The sequence below is a fragment of the Micromesistius poutassou genome, assembly GCF_964030765.1.
Source record: "Micromesistius poutassou genome assembly, contig: SCAFFOLD_4572, whole genome shotgun sequence".
Taxonomy (NCBI): domain Eukaryota; kingdom Metazoa; phylum Chordata; class Actinopteri; order Gadiformes; family Gadidae; genus Micromesistius; species Micromesistius poutassou.
Window position 1 is genome coordinate 1 of NW_028178095.1, and position 20315 is coordinate 20315.

At 51.4% G+C, this 20315-nt stretch overlaps 2 protein-coding genes across 2 annotated transcripts; one reads left to right on the forward strand and one right to left on the reverse strand.

The window, feature by feature from the left end:
- Window positions 1–813: 813 nt before the first annotated feature.
- LOC311374796 (zinc finger protein 277-like) lies at window positions 814–7784 on the reverse strand (the record flags this gene model as incomplete). Its single annotated transcript, XM_084490558.1, is given in 12 exon segments — window positions 814–992; window positions 2217–2259; window positions 2390–2486; window positions 2608–2632; window positions 2635–2674; window positions 3053–3185; window positions 3956–4066; window positions 4219–4310; window positions 4563–4645; window positions 5744–5832; window positions 7272–7503; window positions 7683–7784. Coding segments are annotated over 12 exon segments (1152 nt in total). The 5' UTR covers window positions 7711–7784.
- An 8836-nt stretch (window positions 7785–16620) lies between these two features.
- Window positions 16621–19913, forward strand: LOC311374797 (mitochondrial inner membrane protease subunit 2-like; the record flags this gene model as incomplete). The annotated part of the gene is made up of 5 exons (XM_084490559.1): window positions 16621–16951; window positions 18488–18591; window positions 18727–18792; window positions 19273–19375; window positions 19770–19913. Exons 1-5 carry the CDS (start codon window positions 16823–16825, stop codon window positions 19911–19913), a joined length of 546 nt encoding a protein of 181 aa, XP_084346685.1. The 5' UTR covers window positions 16621–16822.
- Between the last annotated feature and the right edge of the window lie 402 nt (window positions 19914–20315).

Below are 20315 nucleotides of genomic sequence, written 5' to 3' on the forward strand. Positions count from 1 at the left end.
TCAGAGACACACACACACACACACCATCAGAGACACACACACCATCAGACACACACACCATCAGAGACACACACACACACACACACACCATCAGACACACACACACACACACACACACACACACACCATCAGACACACACACACACACACACACCATCAGACACACACACACACACACCATCAGAGACACACACACACACACACCATCAGACACATCAGAGCCTAGCCACGCCCCAGTGCATGACGTTCCAGATGTAGAAATATTCTCGTTCTCTAGCATCATTGTAGCATCATAAGCGAGAGGTCTGAGCGAGCACAGTGGCATTGTTTACCGACCATGGAAGGTTAAGTTACTAACCCCCCCCCCCCGATTAGTCTCTACATGTGATACTATACGTGCACTGAGCCCTCTCGGAGGCCGGCCAAAACAACATTTGTTTCACCACGACTCCTTTCAGCCGCCCACCTCTCCTCCTCCGGCTAATAAAACGCTTGAGGTGGCGTTTTGAAAAGAGAAAACTTAACATTTTAATGGTACATGGTCCAAAGATAATTATGAGCCTTTGATTGATAGCCAGAGAACATTTGCGGAGACACAATCCTGTTCCCCGCTTGTGTTGGAGTGAACGGGGATATCTACTTCCGGGCCCCGTGGTCTGAGGGACCCGTCCACAGCCCGCTAAAGAAACTGCAATACCAGGCGTGGCCACTGAGCACGGGTGGATTGTGGAAGTAGGCCTGCTCCTGGGGGCCTGGGCCTGGCGAGCTAAGGCGTGGCGGCAGGGGGGGGGGGGGGGGGGGGGGGGTCAGGTCTTACTGGGGCTGGTCCCACACGGACGGCGCCGGCAGCTGCATCACGTGACCGGCGGCCATGATGTGCCGGAGGACCTCCTCCTTGGAGCCAAACTTCTCCTGGCAGCCGTAGCAACGGCACTGATGGAGCTCCCTCCGGATGAAGTTCACCAGCTTCACCTGCTGGTAGAACCGGAGGCCTGAGGAGAACCAGGGAACATAGGACCAGGGAACATAAGACCAGGGAACATAAGACCAGGGAACAGTAGAGACCAGGGAACAGTCGAGACCAGGGAACATAGGACCAGGGAACATAAGACCAGGGAACATAGGACCAGGGAACATAAGACCAGGGAACAGTAGAGACCAGGGAACAGTCGAGACCAGGGAACATAGGACCAGGAACATAAGACCAGGGAACAGTAGAGACCAGGGAACAGTCGAGACCAGGGAACATAGGACCAGGGAACAGTAGAGACCAGGGAACATAGGACCAGGGAACATAGAACCAGGGAACATAAGACCAGGGAACATAAGACCAGGGAACAGTCGAGACCAGGAACATAAGACCAGGGAACAGTCGAGACCAGGGAACATAAGACCAGGGAACAGTCAAGACAAGGGAACATAGGACCAGGGAACATAAGACCAGGGAACAGTAGAGACCAGGGAACAGTCGAGACCAGGGAACATAGGACCAGGGAACAGTAGAGACCAGGGAACATAGGACCAGGGAACATAGAACCAGGGAACATAAGACCAGGGAACATAAGACCAGGGAACAGTCGAGACCAGGGAACATAAGACCAGGGAACAGTCGAGACCAGGGAACATAAGACCAGGGAACAGTCAAGACAAGGGACATAGGACCAGGGAACATAAGACCAGGGAACATAGGACCAGGGAACATAAGACCAGGGAACAGTAGAGACCAGGGAACAGTAGAGACCAGGGAACATAAGACCAGGGAACATAGGACCAGGGAACATAGGACCAGGGAACATAGGACCAGGGAACAGTAGAGACCAGGGAACATAAGACCAGGGAACAGTCGAGACCAGGGAACATAAGACCAGGGAACATAAGACAGGGAACATAAGACCAGGGAACAGTCGAGACCAGGGAACTAGGTAATAGTAGAGACCAGGGAACATAAGACCAGGGAACAGTAGAGACCAGGGAACAGTAGAGACCAGGGAACATAAGACCAGGGAACAGTAGAGACCAGGGAACATAAGACCAGGGAACAGTAGAGACCAGGGAACAGTAGAGACCAGGAACAGTAGAGACCAGGGAACTGAACTGAACCAACGTTCTTGAACTGAACAGATTGTAATGATCTGACGACCAGATGTCATGAAGATGATGTCATGAAGATGATGTCTGAAGTGATGTCATGATGGGCGGTGAGAGGGAGGACCTACTGAGACGGGTCTTCAGCTGGCGGAGGTGGAAGCCGTGGGCGTCCTGGGAGAGAGAGACACTTAGACCCACATCATATATATGAGAGAGAGAGAGAGAGAGAGAGAGAGAGAGAGAGAGAGAGAGAGAGAGAGAGAGAGAGAGAGAGAGAGAGAGAGAGAGAGAGAGAAACTACCTCCATGTGTGAGTACATCCTGTCCATGCTTTCTGCCTGCTGGTCACAGAACAGGCAGACGGCCCTGACTGGGTGGGCCTGCCAGTCTGACCAGTCGCTGCAACACAAACCAGTTTGGTTCTTACATCTCCTGTTCACAACCACTGCTCTCTAATCTACAGTTCTAGTATAGATCAGTATAGCTCCACCAGTATAGCTCCACCAGTATAGACCACTACTCGTCAGCGGGGTCCATCATGTCTCGTCGTCCTCAGACTGCACCTCCTCCCAGCTCCTCCCCATCTCCTGTAGCACACACACACACACACACACACACACACACACACACACACACACACACACACACGTTAGGGTTACTGGTCCTAGGTGCTGTGGGGGCCCCTAGGGGCTGTGAGGGGCTGTGGGGGCCCCTAGGGGCTGTGAGGGGCTGTGGGGGCCCCTAGAGGCTGTGGGGGCCCCTAGGGGCTGTGGGGGCCCCTAGGGGCTGTGAGGTGCTGTGGGGGCCCCTAGGTGCTGTGAGGGCCCCTAGAGGCTGTGAGGTGCTGTGGGGGCCCCTAGGTGCTGTGAGGGCCCCTAGAGGCTGAGAGGGGCTGTGGGGGCCCCTAGGTGCTGTGAGGGCCCCTGGGGGCTGTGAGGGCCCCTGGGGGCTGCGAGGGCCCCTACCAGGTAGTTGATGACGTAGAAGCGGTCGTACTCGTGGTTCTTGGCGTTGATGCGGCGGTGAGACTTCTTCCTCATGTGGTCCTTCAGGGTCGTCTTGTCCCGGAACGGCTTCTCACAGTACAGACACTGGAGGCTGTGAGACAGGTGAACCAGGCAGTGAGACAGGTGATACAGACACTGGAGGCTGTGAGACAGGTGATACAGACACTGGAGGCTGTGAGACAGGTGATACAGACACTGGAGGCTGTGAGACAGGTGATACAGACAGTGAGACAGGTGAACCAGGCAGTGAGACAGGTGATACAGGCAGTGAGACAGGTGATACAGACAGTGAGACAGGTGATACAGTGAGACAGGTGATACTGTGAGACAGGTGATACAGGCAGTGAGACAGGTGATACAGTGAGACAGGTGATACAGACAGTGAGACAGGTGATACAGACAGTGAGACAGGTGATACAGACAGTAAGACAGTGAGACAGGTGATACAGGCAGTAAGACAGGTGATAGACAGTAAGACAGGTGATACAGACAGTAAGACAGTGAGACAGGTGAACCAGACAGTGAGACAGGTGATACAGACAGTAAGACAGGTGATACAGGCAGTAAGACAGGTGATACAGACAGTAAGACAGGTGATACAGGCAGTGAGACAGGTGATACAGACAGTAAGACAGGTGATACAGACAGTAAGACAGTGAGACAGGTGAACCAGACAGTGAGACAGGTGATACAGACAGTAAGACAGGTGATACAGGCAGTAAGACAGGTGATACAGGCAGTGAGACAGAAGAGATGTGTGTTTAACTCGTCGTCATTGAAAATGAGGGAAACCTCGTAATGCCTTACGAGTGTAAATAAAGGTTTGAAATGAATCCACAGACAGACAGGTGGCAGACAGACCTGTCCAGCTTCCTCTGCAGCAGGTCCAGGAACTGGGTGCAGTAGACGATGTTGTCAGGCAGGCCCACGCTGAAGGCGTGCTCCCTGGCCATGTGGTTGAGCAGAGACGCCCTGCCGACCAATCAGACGCACCCACCGTCACGTCACAACCCCGGTGACATCACACCCATGAAAACCCTGTGTGTGTGTGTGTGTGTGTGTGTGTGTGTGTGTGTGTGTGTGTGTGTGTGTGTGTGTGTGTGTGTGTGTGTGTGTGTGTGTACCTGTTCCCGCTGAACTCCTCGCTGCAGAACATACACACACGCTGGAAACTTGTATCGTCCCGCTCCCTCTGCTGCTGGTCCAGAGTCTCCTCCTGCACACACACACACACACACACACACACACACACACACACACACACACACACACACACACACACACACACACACACACACACACACACACACACACACACACACACACACACACACACACACACACGGTCTGATTCCTCATTCCGCCCCAGGGGGGAATGGACCCTGTGTGTGGCTGTGTGTGCTGTAGGGCCTTGCCCGGCCTGCTGGGTAGTGTGGAGAACAGGTGAATTATGGGATGGACGACTCACCAGCCTCCTCTGCTGAAGCTGCTCCCTCAGCAGTCGGTCCTCAGGAAGTACATCACACAACAGGAAGTAGAACTCTTGTTTCTCTAGGAACACACGCCCATCATCAGTCAGGTGAGGTAGGTCTGCTATAGTGAGGCTGTGAGGTAGGTCTGCTATAGTGAGGTAGGTCTGCTATAGTGAGGCGGTGGTGAGGTAGGTCTGCTATAGTGAGGTAGGTCTGCTATAGTGAGGCTGTGGGGTAGGTCTACTATAGTGAGGTAGGTCTACTATAGTGAGGCTGTGGTGAGGTAGGTCTACTATAGTGAGGCTGTGGTGAGGTAGGTCTGCTATAGTGAGGCTGTGGTGAGGTAGGTCTACTATAGTGAGGCGGTAGTGAGGTAGGTCTGCTATAGTGAGGCTGTGGTGAGGTAGGTCTGCTATAGTGAGGCGGTGGTGAGGTAGGTCTGCTATAGTGAGGCTGTGGTGAGGTAGGTCTACTATAGTGAGGCGGTGGTGAGGTAGGTCTGCTATAGTGAGGCTGTGGTGAGGTAGGTCTGCTATAGTGAGGTAGGTCTGCTATAGTGAGGTAGGTCTACTAGTGAGGCGGTGGTGAGGTAGGTCTGCTATAGTGAGGTAGGTCTGCTATAGTGAGGCGGTGGTGAGGTAGGTCTACTATAGTGAGGCGGTGGTGAGGTAGGTCTGCTATAGTGAGGCTGTGGTGAGGTAGATCTACTATAGTGAGGCTGTGGGGTAGGTCTACTATAGTGAGGTAGGTCTGCTATAGTGAGGCTGTGGTGAGGTAGGTCTGCTATAGTGAGGCTGTGGTGAGGTAGGTCTGCTATAGTGAGGCGGTGGTGAGGTAGGTCTGCTATAGTGAGGCTGTGATGAGGTAGGTCTGCTATAGTGAGGCTGTGGTGAGGTAGGTCTGCTATAGTGAGGCTGTGGTGAGGTAGGTCTGCTATAGTGAGGCGGTAGTGAGGTAGGTCTGCTATAGTGAGGCTGTGGTGAGGTAGGTCTGCTATAGTGAGGCTGTGGTGAGGTAGGTCTGCTATAGTGAGGCGGTGGTGAGGTAGGTCTGCTATAGTGAGGCGGTGGTGAGGTAGGTCTGCTATAGTGAGGCTGTGGTGAGGTAGGTCTACTAGTGAGGCGGTGGTGAGGTAGGTCTGCTATAGTGAGGCTGTGGTGAGGTAGGTCTGTCTTACCGACTGGCCCCTCAGAGTTGGTCTTGATGACGCTGCAGTAGTCTGTGAGGGGCTGGTCCAGGAAGCGGCCCTTCCAGTAGGACATGTACCTGAGGACACAGCTCAGGTCACACCCACCCCGGACAGAGAGCACCACCCTCCCCCACAGCCTGAAGCGCCCTGCATCAGCCGCTGGGGTCCAGAGAGGCTGACCAGGAGGGGTTTGAACCTAAGACCCTAACTACAAGGGCTGGGAACACAATCCATTCTTCGATGCATCGCGATTGTCTCTAGAACCATTCCGTCTCCATGCAGATAAGTTAATAATCTGAAATAAAGTTTAAAAATAAAAATTATATATATATATATATATATATATATATACATATAATTTTTATTATTATTTTTCATTAAATTTGTTTGCCTGCTTCAGAGCGCTACAGAAAACTCCTTTCTCTGAATCAAATCGTGAGGTGCCAAGAGACTCCCACCTCTACTAACCACTCAGTAGGGTGACAGTAGGGTGACAGTAGGGTGGGGTGACAGTAGGGTGACAGTAGGGTGGGGTGACAGTAGGGTGACAGTAGGGTGGGGTGACAGTAGGGTGACAGTAGGGTGGGGTGACAGTAGGGTGGGGGGCTCGGTAGGGTGACAGTAGGGTCACATGGGGGCCCAGTAGGGTGACAGTAGGGTGGGGGGCCCGGTAGGGCTACAGTAGGGTGACAGTAGGGTGGGGGCTCGGTAGGGCTCGGTAGGGTGACAGTAGGGTGGGGGCTCGGTAGGGCTACAGTAGGGTGACAGTAGGGTGGGGGCTCGGTAGGGCTCGGTAGGGTGACAGTAGGGTGACAGTAAGATGACGGGCCCGGTAGGGTGACAGTAGGGTGGGGGGCCCGGTAGGGTGACAGTAGGGTGACAGTAAGGTGACGGGCCCGGTAGGGTGACAGTAGGGTGGGGGGCCGGTAGGGTGACAGTAGGGTGGGGGGCCGGTAGGGTGACAGTAGGGTGGGGGGCCCGGTAGGGTGACAGTAGGGTGGGGTGACAGTAGGGTGACAGTAGGGTGACGGCTCAGTAGGGTGACAGTAGGGTGGGGTGACAGTAGGGTGACAGTAGGGTGACGGCTCAGTAGGGTGACAGTAGGGTGGGGGCTCAGTAGGGTGACAGTAGGGTGACAGTAGGGTGGGGTGACAGTAGGGTGGGGTGACAGTAGGGTGACAGTAGGGTGACAGTAGGGTGGGGTGACAGTAGGGTGACAGTAGGGTGGGGTGACAGTAGGGTGGGGTGACAGTAGGGTGACAGTAGGGTGGGGGCTCAGTAGGGTGACAGTAGGATGGGGGCTCAGTAGGGTGACAGTAGGGTGACAGTAAGGTGACAGTAGGGTGACAGTAAGGTGACAGTAAGGTGACAGTAGGGTGACAGTAAGGTGACGGGCCCGGTTGGGTGACAGTAGGGTGGGGGGCCCGGTAGGGTGATGACAGTAGGGTGGGGGCCCGGTAGGGTGATGACAGTAGGGTGGGGGCCCGGTAGGGTGATGACAGTAGGGTGGTCCTACCTGGGCAGGTCGGCGATCAGCTTGACGTCCGCCACCACCAGCTTGTGCTCCAGCAGGAGGTGCTTCAGCAGCCGCTCCGCCTCCGCCAGCGGGGAGGTCTGCGGGCACAGCGGGCAGAGCAGCGCCTGGGCCCCGGGGCCCGGGTCGGCCCCGGCCGCCGGACCCCCGGGCGGCTCCCCCTCCTCCTCCTCCGGGAAGCTCAGAGCCTCCAGGATGCTGTCCTCATGTCCGGCTGGGGGACACACGGTAGACCCGTTATCGATACAACCCGGACCCTTATCGATGAGACGGCTACTGACAAGACAACGTACCGTCACGTCCGACTACATGATACATCTATGTATGTAGTTAAATACTAGAACGGGTATGAAGCTGAAGTTAAACACGTTAAAGTTAAACACGTTACAGTACCTTCTTCAGTAGCGGTGCAAGTCGCCATCTTCTGGTCACGTGGACAAAACAACAGAAAATTAGCCAATCGGAAGCCATGAAGATGTCACGTGGTGTAGTTCTCAGACGGCCGGTTCTAGGACCAGGGAGCGACGGCTCTAGGACCCGGGAGCGACGGCTCTAGGACCCGGGCTCGACGGCTCTAGGACCCGGGAGCGACGGCTCTAGGCATAGACATCTTATAAGTAGACGCAGCATCGACCGCTACTGCCTACTGGCGCTGACGAGACGCGGGGCCGCCATCTTGGAGTGGTGATCCGCTCCACTCAGTGTAATTCATTTGGCAAGAGGAATGAACTGTCAGCGCAATTAATTAATTTTACCTCACTGAATACCACTGATTTTCACGCGTTTTTTTGTCATACGTGTAGCTATGATAAAGGACACATGTTTTGGCGTGTTTTATTATTCATAGTTGGCTTAACAGTAATATAATATTCTTATATGCTATAGACCGAGTCGGCAAGCAAGGAAACGTCACTTCCGGTCAGGGCCGTGGGGGAAAACAAACCGTTTTCCCCATACACACTCATGCAAAAAGGCGGTATTTTAAACCTTTGTCAAACGCTTGTCCGCTGTCATTTCTTGGTTTGAATCACTTGTATATGCTGTCAAAGGGCTATATATTAAAAAAATTATCATGATCGGGTCGATTGTTGTCCGTATATTTTTTTAAAAGTGGATCTTTCACAGTTGGTCTTCCCCCACAGCGTTGAGTCTAGGTGGGTGTTCCCTTGGTCGCCGGCCGGATCTATATCGTAAAAACGCGGCAAGTGTTTGTCTCTTGCTGTCATGTCTTACTTTCAGTCACTTGTATGTGCTGACAAAGAGCTTTATCTTAAAAACTTTGATATAATCGGGGTCGATTGCTGTCCTTACGCTTTGAAAGAATGGATAAATGATCCTACACAATGGCCTGAAGTCTCCCGAGTGTCTACAGCCGGCGACCAAGGGAACACCCACCTAGACTCAACGCTGTGGGGGAAGACCAACTGTGAAAGATCCACTTTTTAAAAAATATACGGACAACAATCGACCCGATCATGATAATTTTTTTAATATATAGCCCTTTGACAGCATATACAAGTGATTCAAACCAAGAAATGACAGCGGACAAGCGTTTGACAAAGGTTTAAAATACCGCCTTTTTGCATGAGTGTGTATGGGGAAAACGGTTTGTTTTCCCCCACGGCCCTGACCGGAAGTGACGTTTCCTTGCTTGCCGACTCGGTCTATAAGTGACCAGACGTCCGAGATCAAAACTGGGAATATAATCCCGAGAAGGGGAAAAAAACGGTCAGCTATTTTTAAGTTGAAGAAACAATATGATTAGGTTATATATACATATACGCATATCCTACATAAAAAATGTATGAATACATTAGATATCTATATATCTTAGGTATGTCCATGGTCCTACCAACCTGCTCTGGTGCTTTTTACCTTCATGTATTCAGGCTAAAATGACTTGATTGTCTGATGCCTCATTATTGCATCCCAGCCAAAGAGTATCGGTATTAATACCTCATTCGTTGTCCAAGCCAGGCTGGCAGCTCATACAAAAATAAGTAAGGGATAATGTATAGAACGCCGGTCATTATCGGGAAAATAAGCCCCGACAGGGCGAACCGGACACCGGCGCGAAGTGGAGGGGTCTTGCTTCACTTGCTTTCCTTGACAGCGGTCATTATGTGCTTAGCAACGGTCAATTATCAAAAAATAATTCACCGCCGGAAGTCGGGAAGGCGAGAGGTTAGGGTTAGAGGTATGAGTAAAGGGGAGGATAGGGGAGGGGGAGGTTAGGGTTAGAGGAGGGGGGGGGTATGCGTAAAGGAGGGGGGAGGACAGGGGAGGGGGAGGTAAGGGTGTATGGGGGGGGAGGACGGAGGTCAGGGTATACGGGAGGGAGGTTGGGAGAGGATATGGGAGGGGGGGACGTTAGGCTATAGGGGAAGGGAGAGGTAACCTTACCTCATTAGGGTAACATGCATGTGTATAATAAAAATTACCATACAACAAGCCACACAACCAGGTCATTTTAAATGATTTTATATCATAAAACATCAGTATACATTTAACATATACAGTATACATACAACATCTGTGCGCACAGTGAAACAATTCTGGGATGTGATGAAAAAAAACAATGGTTCATCGTGAGACCATCTGACCCTAACTCTGTCCCTAACACTGAACCATGAGGAACCCTTGAGAAACAAGGAACCCTTGACAACCAGTGACTTAAGTCACGTCCTGCGAGGTAGAAGTTGCATCTGAAGTCTCCACCGTCCAGCTCCGACGAGGCGCCGTCAGTGGGTCACTGAAATGTTGCAAGAGGAAAAACACAAATCGTTAGCCTCGTAGCATAATCTATGTTGCTAGCCATAGGCCAACAATGTCAATGAGGCTACCATGTTGATTACGCTATGAGGCTACCATGTTGATTACACTATGGGGCTACCAATGTCAATTATGCTACAATATCAATTATACTATCAGGCTAATGATATAGATAACGCTATGAGGCTGGCGATGTTGATTATGCTATGAGGCTAACAATACCCATTATGCTATGAAGCTAACGATATCCATTATGCTATGAAGCTAACGATGTCCAGCTAGGCGGCTAACCAGATTCCAGGTCTCCCTCCAGATAGGTGGCTCCTCCTCCATAATTTTAATTTTTTTCATGATTTTTTTAGTTAATATAATTTGTGTTGAAGAAAACACTTTTGTTTTGAGAATTCTACACTAGAAACACAGTGGTAGTAGTTTATTATTCTTTGGACAGCTTGTTTAAATAATTCTGAATCAAATCAAATTTTAAACTTCAACATGAAACATGCACACACTTGGGAATTTGTAATTCAGGAATATCGTAAAACATTCTGTGAATTTAACAGCATAGCTTTGGTGGTGAAACGATGTAAAAAAAACCTGTTGGTATTAACCTTCCAAAGACTTGAGCAGTCCCATCGTAGTCCTCGTCTCGCTCCTGGTGGGTCGTCAGCTTCATCTGTTCACAATACAAACACACATTAAAAGAGTGATGTTACGTCACCAGGTGTGAGTGTGACCAGCTGTTATGTTTTAGTTGTGTTTTAGTGTCCACCTAGATGTATGCTGGATAAACTATAGTAGTAGTAGCAGCTGATGTGACCTTAATTACTTAAAATCACAGCTTTGGCTAAAATTCACCGAATGAAAAATCTGAAGGAAAAACTAATTAAGACCCTCTACGATCGTTTGAAATAATTAAAAAGAACCTCCAGGTGTCAAGTGTTTGGTGATTGTTACCCTCTGGTCCACAGCCTCCAGTCCAGCCTGGTGCCCCATTCCTGGTCCAGGGGGATCTGGATACCCTCTGGTCCCCAGCCTCCGGTCCAGCCTGGTGCCCCATTCCTGGTCCAGGGGGATCTGGATACCCTCTGGTCCACAGCCTCCGGTCCAGCCTGGTACCCCATTCCTGGTCCAGGGGGATCTGGATACCCTCTGGTCCACAGCCTCCAGTCCAGCCTGGTGCCCCATTCCTGGTCCAGGGGGATCTGGATACCCTCTGGTCCACAGCCTCCGGTCCAGCCTGGTACCTCATGCCTGGTCTAGGGGATCTAGTTACCCTACATTATAATTAAGTGCGAGAAAAGCACTAGACACATTATTATCATTATTATCATTATTATTATTATCCACCCTGGTGACCCATACCTGGTCCAGTGGGATCTGGTCACCTGCTGGTCCTCAGCCTCTGGTCCACCCTGGTCCAGGAGATCCTGTGAAGTCAGACAGCATCTTTATAGACCCGTGCACATCGCGGTCTCGAATCTAACTACCAACCCCCCCGCAGGAGCCCCTTACCTTGAGCTGGAACGACGATGGAGATCTTGGGTGCTTTGGTCGTCTTGTTGCAAAATACAGCCAACAGACTTACCTTGAGCAGATCTAGTAGTTTGTTGCTGTTGGTTCATGTACAAATAATTGACTATACATTTCATATCCCCCCATTTAGCAAATAATTCCCACCCATAAACAAGGCTGACAACAGTACAAAATAACAAACTGTTCTCATGCCTTTTGTCTACTTCCTTACTACTCTCTAAAACGTCGCATGCACATCGCATGAGTGTTGCCTTACTGATCAGAGTGTGATCAGAGTGACCAGAGATGCATGCTGGGATACTGTGCCATCTGACGCCTACAGTTCTGTAGAGGTTCCCCCTCAGGAGAAACCAAGTTTTCAAAAGGCTGTCGTGACATCAGTTACATGACCTGGAACGTCCGTCAAGACCGTGACAGGGACTCCCCAAGGAGAAACGCCAAAGGGTAGGCTGTGAGGCTCCCCCTCTCGGCGACTAGAATACAACAGCTCTTACAGGAGAGAATCATGGCGCACATTTCAACGTTCCTCTTCATAGACCTTGAAGCCCCAGTGAGGCTTTCTTCACCTCTTCTGAAGAAGAGCACAACTGCAGCTCGACAGGGACGCTAGTTGGGATGTTTCCAAGATGGTTTCCGATTCAGCCCGAGAAATACTTGGATCTCATGGCAGGAGTACAAGAGATCCAGAGGGCTTGCCAGCAGTCCATCATGTTGAGGTTAGGTAGGGAAGCCACGTTGCAGAATGTTTCATCTTCCATCTTCAGTTAGTTGGTTTCTCATCCGATTTCTGTCCATTCGGAATGCCGTTAGTCCATCATCCATTGTACCAAGTAGCCATTGTCTCTTCCCATTGTGTGCATGATTCAGTCACACTACAGTCCAAGCTGCATGACACTCAAGTCATCCTGTCCAGTGTGTAGAAGGTCGAATTGAGATCCAGATGCTAGATCGCTCCAGGCTCTTGCTGTATTGAACACCCACTTTGTTATCCTCTTTGATTTAGGCCACAGACTTGAGTCATCAGAAACATCCGACCAAATGACACTCAAGGGTGTTTCAGGAAGAGTAGCATCCTCCTATAGCTGAAAATTAAAATGTTCAGGTAATACAAGCCAAGTAGAAGTAGAAAAATTTCCCCTCACACATGTGGTGCCCAGTACCAGGTTAAAGATTGCCCCTCTCACTTAGTGCCCCATGCCAGGGCAACGATTTCCCCTCACACTTAGTGCCACATGCAAGGTTAAAGATCATCCCTCTCACACTTAATGCCCCGTGCAAAGTCAACAATTGCCCCGCTCACACTTAGTGCCCCATGCCAGGTTAAATATTGCCCCTCACATGAAGTAGTGCCCCATGACATGCAAAGATTGACCAGTACCAGGTTAAAGATCACACCTCTTTATTTTCAGTTATTAGATTGTGTATTTACACAAACAATGACAATACTCAAAGGAATACAAAGCCAAACGAGAGGAGAGACCAGTGGAGGTTTTGACAGAGACCAGCGGTGGCTTTGTAGGTCTTTGAGAGACGAGACCAGTGGAGGGTTTGACTGAGAGACCAGCGCTGGGTTTGTAGGTCTTTGAGAGACCAGTGCTGGGTTTGACGGAGAGACCAGTGGAGGTTTTGTAGGTCTTTGAGGAGAGACCAGTGGTGGGTTTTTAGGTCCTTGAGAGAGGAGAGACCAGCGGAGGTTTTGACAGAGACCAGTGCTGGGTTTGTAGGTCTTTGAGACGAGACCAGTGGCGGGATTGACGGAGAGACCAGTGCTGGGTTTGTAGGTCTTTGCGCCCTGCCCTTCACAAAGAAAATAACTCTTCCCGGGGCTCCCGCCAGCTTCTCCGGGGTCGTTTGCGTTACCGCACTGGACGCCTCGCGGCACCTATCTCCGCCTCTCCAGATTTGGGAATCTGAACCCGACTCCCTTTCGATCGACCGGGGGCGACGGAGGCCATCGCCCCGCAGAGACGAGAGACCAGTGGAGGGTTTGTAGGTCTTTGAGAGGAGAAACCAGTGGAGGGTTTGTAGGTCTTTGAGAGAAGAGAAACCAGTGGTGGGTTTGTAGGTCTTTGAGAGAAGAGAAACCAGTGGTGGGTTTGTAGGTCTTTGAGAGAAGAGAAACCAGTGGTGGGTTTGTAGGTACTTGAGAGCGGAGAGACCAGTGGAGGGTTTGACGGAGAGACCAGTGGTGGGGGGGGCTAGGGCTTCAAAGCGTATGGAGGGAAACGTTGGAACGTGCTCCGTGGTTCTCAGGTGCAGGAACCAGGTTGGGTTCTAGTTGCTGAGAGGGACAGCCCTCACATCTCGCCCCCTGGTGTGTCTCCTTGAGGAGTCCCTGTCTCCATCCTGAAGGACGTTCCAGTTCATGTAACTGACGTGACGACGGCCTCTTAAACACTTGGGTTCCCCTGAGGGGGAACATCTACAGAACTGAAGGCCTCAAACAGCGCAGAACCCTAGCATGCATCTCTGGTCAGTCAGTCACACACCCTTATCAGTAGGACAACACACATGGGATGTGATGCAATGATGAGGAATGTAGTAGGAAAGTGGACGGATAAAGTATCTTCTAGGGACGAATGAGAGGCATGAGAACGGGGGGGGGAAGAGAGAGAGAGAGAGAGAGAGAGAGAGAGAGAGAGAGAGAGAGAGAGAGAGAGAGAGAGAGAGAGAGAGAGAGAGAGAGAGAGAGAGAGAGAGAGAGAGAGGGCAGGGCCTACGTGGGGCGGGGCAGGGCCTACGTGGGGCGGGGCAGGGCCTACGTGGGGCGGGGCAGGGCCTACGTGGGGCGGGGCCTGAGAACCGGTTCAAACTAAACGCTGTCAGCCCACAGCATTAAAAGAAAATGTTGACTTACAGTTCGCAGTTTCTTCTTCTTCGTGGTTCGATCGTGATACTCACAGAATCTGTTTCTTCTTCTTGAGCTGTGAAGGAGAGCAACGAGATTAGTTTTACGGTGTGTGTGTGTGTGTGTGTGTGTGTGTGTGTGTTTTAATTAGTGATTAATCCAATAAATCCAAATAAGTTATTACAATAAGTTATTTTTCCCATCTAACTACGACGGTAACCGAGTGCGGAGTCATTGTGTGACGTCACGGCCCCGCCCCCCTACGTCTTCCGCCGCCAACTCCGTCATGGAGTCATTGATAAATATCAGCAGCCGCGTCACCCGGCGAAAAATATCAATTAACTCAATTAAAAACAGCTTACGACGACATACATCCAGAACTACTATTATTCAACTTATCAAGTAGGCCTAGAGTAAAAAACAATTAAGATAAATTATAAATAAGTGTCCTACTCACAGCAGGTCCGGATGTAGCGGGCCGTTTTACTTCAAAAAGTGTTCGTTAACTCGACGGTCAACCTGGAAAACAAAAGGACCAGACGGATCATTAGTTACTTCTATAACTTCAACCGGACGTTTCTAACCATGTTTCGGTTAAACTACTAAAATAACGTCAATATTAACCGTCCGTGTAATGGAGACGGCTCAGCGTCTTTTTCAATCTAACCTGTCTGATGTGATGGAGCCAACAGCTGACGGAGCGCGAGCAGCAGCAGCACAGTGAGGCTCAATGGAGACGCAGCGCGATCCGCACCGAGACCCGCGAAATAATCAGCGAATAATCAGCGGAACTACATGCAGGTGTGCGCCGCCATAGATATATAGGTGTGCGCCGCCATAGATGTGTGTGTGTGTGTGTGTGTGTGTGTGTGTGTGTGTGTGTGTGTGTGTGTGTGTGTGTGTGTGTGTGTGTGTGTGTGTGTGTGTGTGTGTGTGTGTGTGTGTGTGTGGGTTTGGGTTACAAACTGTGGGTGTGTGTTTGGGTTTGTGTGTTTAAAAGGTATCGAAAGGTAACGATATGTGGATGAGTGGGAATAAATGGTATATATTATGTGGATGTGTGAGTGTGGTTTAAAACCATATGGAGTAGAGGAATACTGTTACTACCAGGAATTGTATGCTGATTGAAGTATGAAATTACACCGTATGATGGTGTATTTCCTTTTGATGAAAATAATAAAAATAATTAAAAAAATAAATGCCTAATGTGTAACATAACTAATTAACTATAACTGTATTGATACAATTACTATTATAGAACATTAAAAAATAGAACACAACTTACTTAACTTAAATATGCAAATGACAACATTTGGGCAAATTATGCAACTATGAAAGTCTTTATAGTTGTGTTTGTTTATTCACAAAATAGAAATGCTATAACGGCATAAAAAATAATAAAATCAATCAGCTCAGATATTTATTGTCAAAGTGATGAACTTATCAAAACCTACAGAAATCCAAATGACACTAAATGTTTCAAATGACATTAATAAAAGAATACATTATATTGTTACTTTAATATTCTTATATTGTATATTTGAACAGTGTTCCAATATATTAGTCAAACATTTACATGTATTAAATCTATATCTGTACATATTTTATACAAACAAAAACAAGGCGATGACATTATAGTCATACATCAAATATCCGTACAGTCACACCCAATTCATAAAGAACACATTTATTGCCTGTTACACAATGCATGGACAAATAAATAAAAAAAACGAATTGATCGGTACAATCAATTGGAATCAGTACATTTCCCCCCCCCCCCCCCCCCCCCCCCCCCCCCCCAAAAAAAAAATATATATATAGATTGCATTTCATATCAAAATACTAATAATAGTAATTATTCAAATAATAATTATAAATTGAGCTTGTTCTCTTTTAAACGGAGCGGTGTGAACTTCTTGGGAGGGCTAGTGAACATGTGTTGATGACCTAGATGTCTATGGTTTTAAGTCCCGGGAGCGACGGCTCTAGGACCCTGGAGCGACGGCTCTAGGACCCAGGAGCGACGGCTCTAGGACCCGGGAGCGAGCGACGGCTGTAGGACCCGGGAGCTACGGCTCTATGACCCGGGAGAGACGGCTCTAGGACCCGGGAGCGACGGCTCTGGGACCCGGGAGCGGCGGCCGCGGTGACGTCGACACTCCCCCGGAAGTCTCTAGTAGGTCAACAACAGCACGCTGCTCTGTACATTAAAGGACACCGGTGGGCTTCGGAGAGGAGGAAGTCGATAAACATTGTAGATCCTCTTTAATCAGCGTTCAAGCGAATACTTTTGAAACTCTGCAACAGCGGTTCACCTTCGGCAGAGAGATCGTATGATTTGAAGAACACCCGTGCTGTTCCGGTCCCTGACCAGCAGATGGCGCAGCGGGCGGGCCGGCGGTACCTGCGGGCGTTCGTCGGCGGGTTCTTCGTGGCGGTACCGGTCACCGTCACGGTTCTGGACCGCGTGGCCTACGTGGCCCGGGTGGAGGGCACCTCCATGCAGGTCAGGTCTCCGCCACCGGCGGGGGGCGGGGGGTTGTTTACGGAGGGGAATGTTAAAGCTGTCCGGAACCACTTATCAGTGTGTACCTCACCCCCCCGTACTGCACCTCACCCTCCTACTCCACCTCACCCTCCTACTCCACCTCACCCTCCTACTCTACCTCACCCTTCTACTCCACCTCACCCTCCTACTCTACCTCACCCTCCTACTCTACCTCACCCTCCTACTCCACCTCACCCTCCTACTCCACCTCACCCTTCTACTCCACCTCACCCTCCTACTCCACCTCACCCTCCTACTCCACCTCACCCTTCTACTCCACCTCACCCTCCTACTCCACCTCACCCTCCTACTCTACCTCACCCTCCTACTCCACCTCACCCTCCTACTCCACCTCACCCTTCTACTCCACCTCACCCTCCTACTCCACCTCACCCTTCTACTCCACCTCACCCTCCTACTCCACCTCACCCTCCTACTCTACCTCACCCTCCTACTCTACCTCACCCTCCTACTCCACCTCACCCTCCTACTCTACCTCACCCTCCTACTCCACCTCACCCTCCTACTCCACCTCACCCTTCTACTCCACCTCACCCTCCTACTCCACCTCACCCTCCTACTCCACCTCACCCTTCTACTCCACCTCACCCTCCTACTCCACCTCACCCTCCTACTCTACCTCACCCTCCTACTCCACCTCACCCTCCTACTCCACCTCCCCCGGGTAGTGGGTAGTGTAGCCTGGAGGCTGAGGGTTGTGGGGTCTGACCCCGGTGGTAGTGGGTAGTGTAGCCTGGAGGCTGAGGGTTGTGGGGTCTGCCCCGGTGGTAGTGGGTAGTGTAGCCTGGAGGCTGAGGGTTGTGGGGTCTGACCCCGGTGGTAGTGGGTAGTGTAGCCTGGAGGCTGAGGGTTGTGGGGTCTGACCCCGGTGGTAGTGGGTAGTGTAGGCTGAGGGTTGTGGGGTCTGCCCCGGTGGTAGTGGGTAGTGTAGCCTGGAGGCTGAGGGTTGTGGGGTCTGACCCCGGTGGTAGTGGGTAGTGTAGCCTGGAGGCTGAGGGTTGTGGGGTCTGACCCCGGTGGTAGTGGGTAGTGTAGGCTGAGGGGTTGTGGGGTCTGCCCCGGTGGTAGTGGGTAGTGTAGCCTGGAGGCTGAGGGTTGTGGGGTCTGACCCCGGTGGTAGTGGGTAGTGTAGGCTGAGGTTGTGGGGTCTGACCCCGGTGGTAGTGGGTAGTGGAGGCTGAGGGTTGTGGGGTCTGACCCCGGTGGTAGTGGGTAGTGGAGGCTGAGGGTTGTGGGGTCTGACCCCGGTGGTGGAGCCGTTCCCTGAAGGCCGCTCTGCATGAAAGCAACAGAAAACATTTAATCACAAAAACTCCACCTTCACTAATCTGTTGAGTTTATATAATATGATTTTCTGTGTGTGTGTGTGTGTTCTGTGTGTGTGTGTGTGTGTGTGTGTGTGTGTGTGTGTGTGTGTGTGTGTGTGTGTGTGTGTGTGTGTGTGTGTGTGTGTGTGTGTGTGTGTGTGTGCAGCCCTTCCTGAACCCAGAGGGTGTGTCTGCGTGTGACGTCGTCTTGTTGAACCGCTGGCGCGTGCGAAACTACGAGGTTCACCGGGGAGACATCGTCTCCGTGGTGTGAGTTCCTGCTTCTACCTGGTTCTCCTGAGTTGGTTCTCCTGGTTCCTACTAGTTGGTTCCCCTGGTTCTGGTGTGTGTGTTCTCCTGGTCCTACTGAGTTGGTTCTCCTGGTTCTGGTGTGTGTGTTCCCAGGTCTCCTAAGAACCCCCAGCAGAAGATCATCAAGAGGGTGGTGGCCCTGGAGGGAGACTTCATCAGGTCAGACCCACGGAGCCTCAACCACACCTCCATCACCCCCTCATCCTCACCACACCTCCATCACCCCCTCATCCTCATCACACCTCCATCACCCCCTCATCCTCACCACACCTCCATCACACCCTCACCCCCTCATCACACCTCCATCACCCCCTCATCCTCATCACACCTCCATCACCCCCTCATCCTCATCACACCTCCATCACCCCCTCATCCTCACCACACCTCCATCACACCCTCACCCCCTCATCACACCTCCATCACCCCCTCATCCTCATCACACCTCCATCACCCCCTCATCCTCATCACACCTCCATCACCCCCTCATCCTCACCACACCTCCATCACACCCTCACCCCCTCATCCTCGTGTGTGTGTGTGTGTGTGTGTGTGTGTGTGTGTGTGTGTGTGTGTGTGTGTGTGTGTGTGTGTGTGTGTGTGTGTGTGTGTGTGTGTGTGTGTGTGTGTGTGTGTGTGTAGAACTCTGAGCTATAAGAACCGTTACCTGCGCGTCCCTGACGGCCACCTGTGGATCGAGGGCGACCACCACGGACACAGCCTGGACAGCAACAGCTTCGGACCGGTGCGTCTGTCTGTCTGTCTGTCTGTCTGTCTGTCTGTCAGTGGGTCTGTCTGTCTGTTCATGCGTCTCCTCCAGGTGTCTGTCTGTCTGACTGACTGTCTGACTAGTCTGTCTGTCCATGTGTCTCCTTAAGGTGTCTGTCTGTGCTCCAGGTGTCTGACTGTCTGACTGTCTGTCTGTCTGTCTGTCTGTCTCCAGGTGTCTGACTGACTGTCTGTCTGTCTGACTAGTCTGTCTGTCTGTCCATGCGTCTCCTTAAGGTGTCTGTCAGTGCTCCAGGTGTCTGACTGTCTGTCTGTGCTCCAGGTGTCTGACTGTCTGTCTGTCTGTCTGTCTGTGCTCCAGGTGTCTGACTGTCTGTCTGTCTGTCTGACTGTCTGTCTGTCTCCTCCAGGTGTCTGTCTGTCTGCTCCATGGCCACGCCTCTCACATCATCTGGCCGCCCAATCGGTGGCAGCGGATCCAGCGGTCCCTCCCTGAGGACCGCGGGCCCCTGCTGAGCTCCCACGCTGCCGAGGAGGAGGAGGAGGAGTTCTGAAGAGAAGGAGGAGGAGGAGGAGTTCTGAAGAGGAGGAGGGGGAGGAGTTCTGAAGAGGAGGAGGAGGAGGAGGAGGAGGAGTTCTGAAGAGGAGGAGGAGGGGGAGGGGGAGGAGGAGGAGGACTGATGAAGAGGATGGGCGGGGGTTCTTGTGGTCGGACTGAACAGCTGGACTGACTGAAGGGGGGGGGGGGGGGGTGAGGGGCCCAACATCCTGTCTATTATGGGATGTTTCCCTGAACCCATCCGCAGGCCGTCGCTATGGTTACCCTGCGGACTGGGCCGCACACGGCGAGAGGCCAGCAGTCCACTTGGTTTGACATGAGGCGGGCCGTTTGTAACCATGACAACCATTTTCAATCACCGGCTTTGTTTCTTATAGAATTCCAATATTATGGTCTG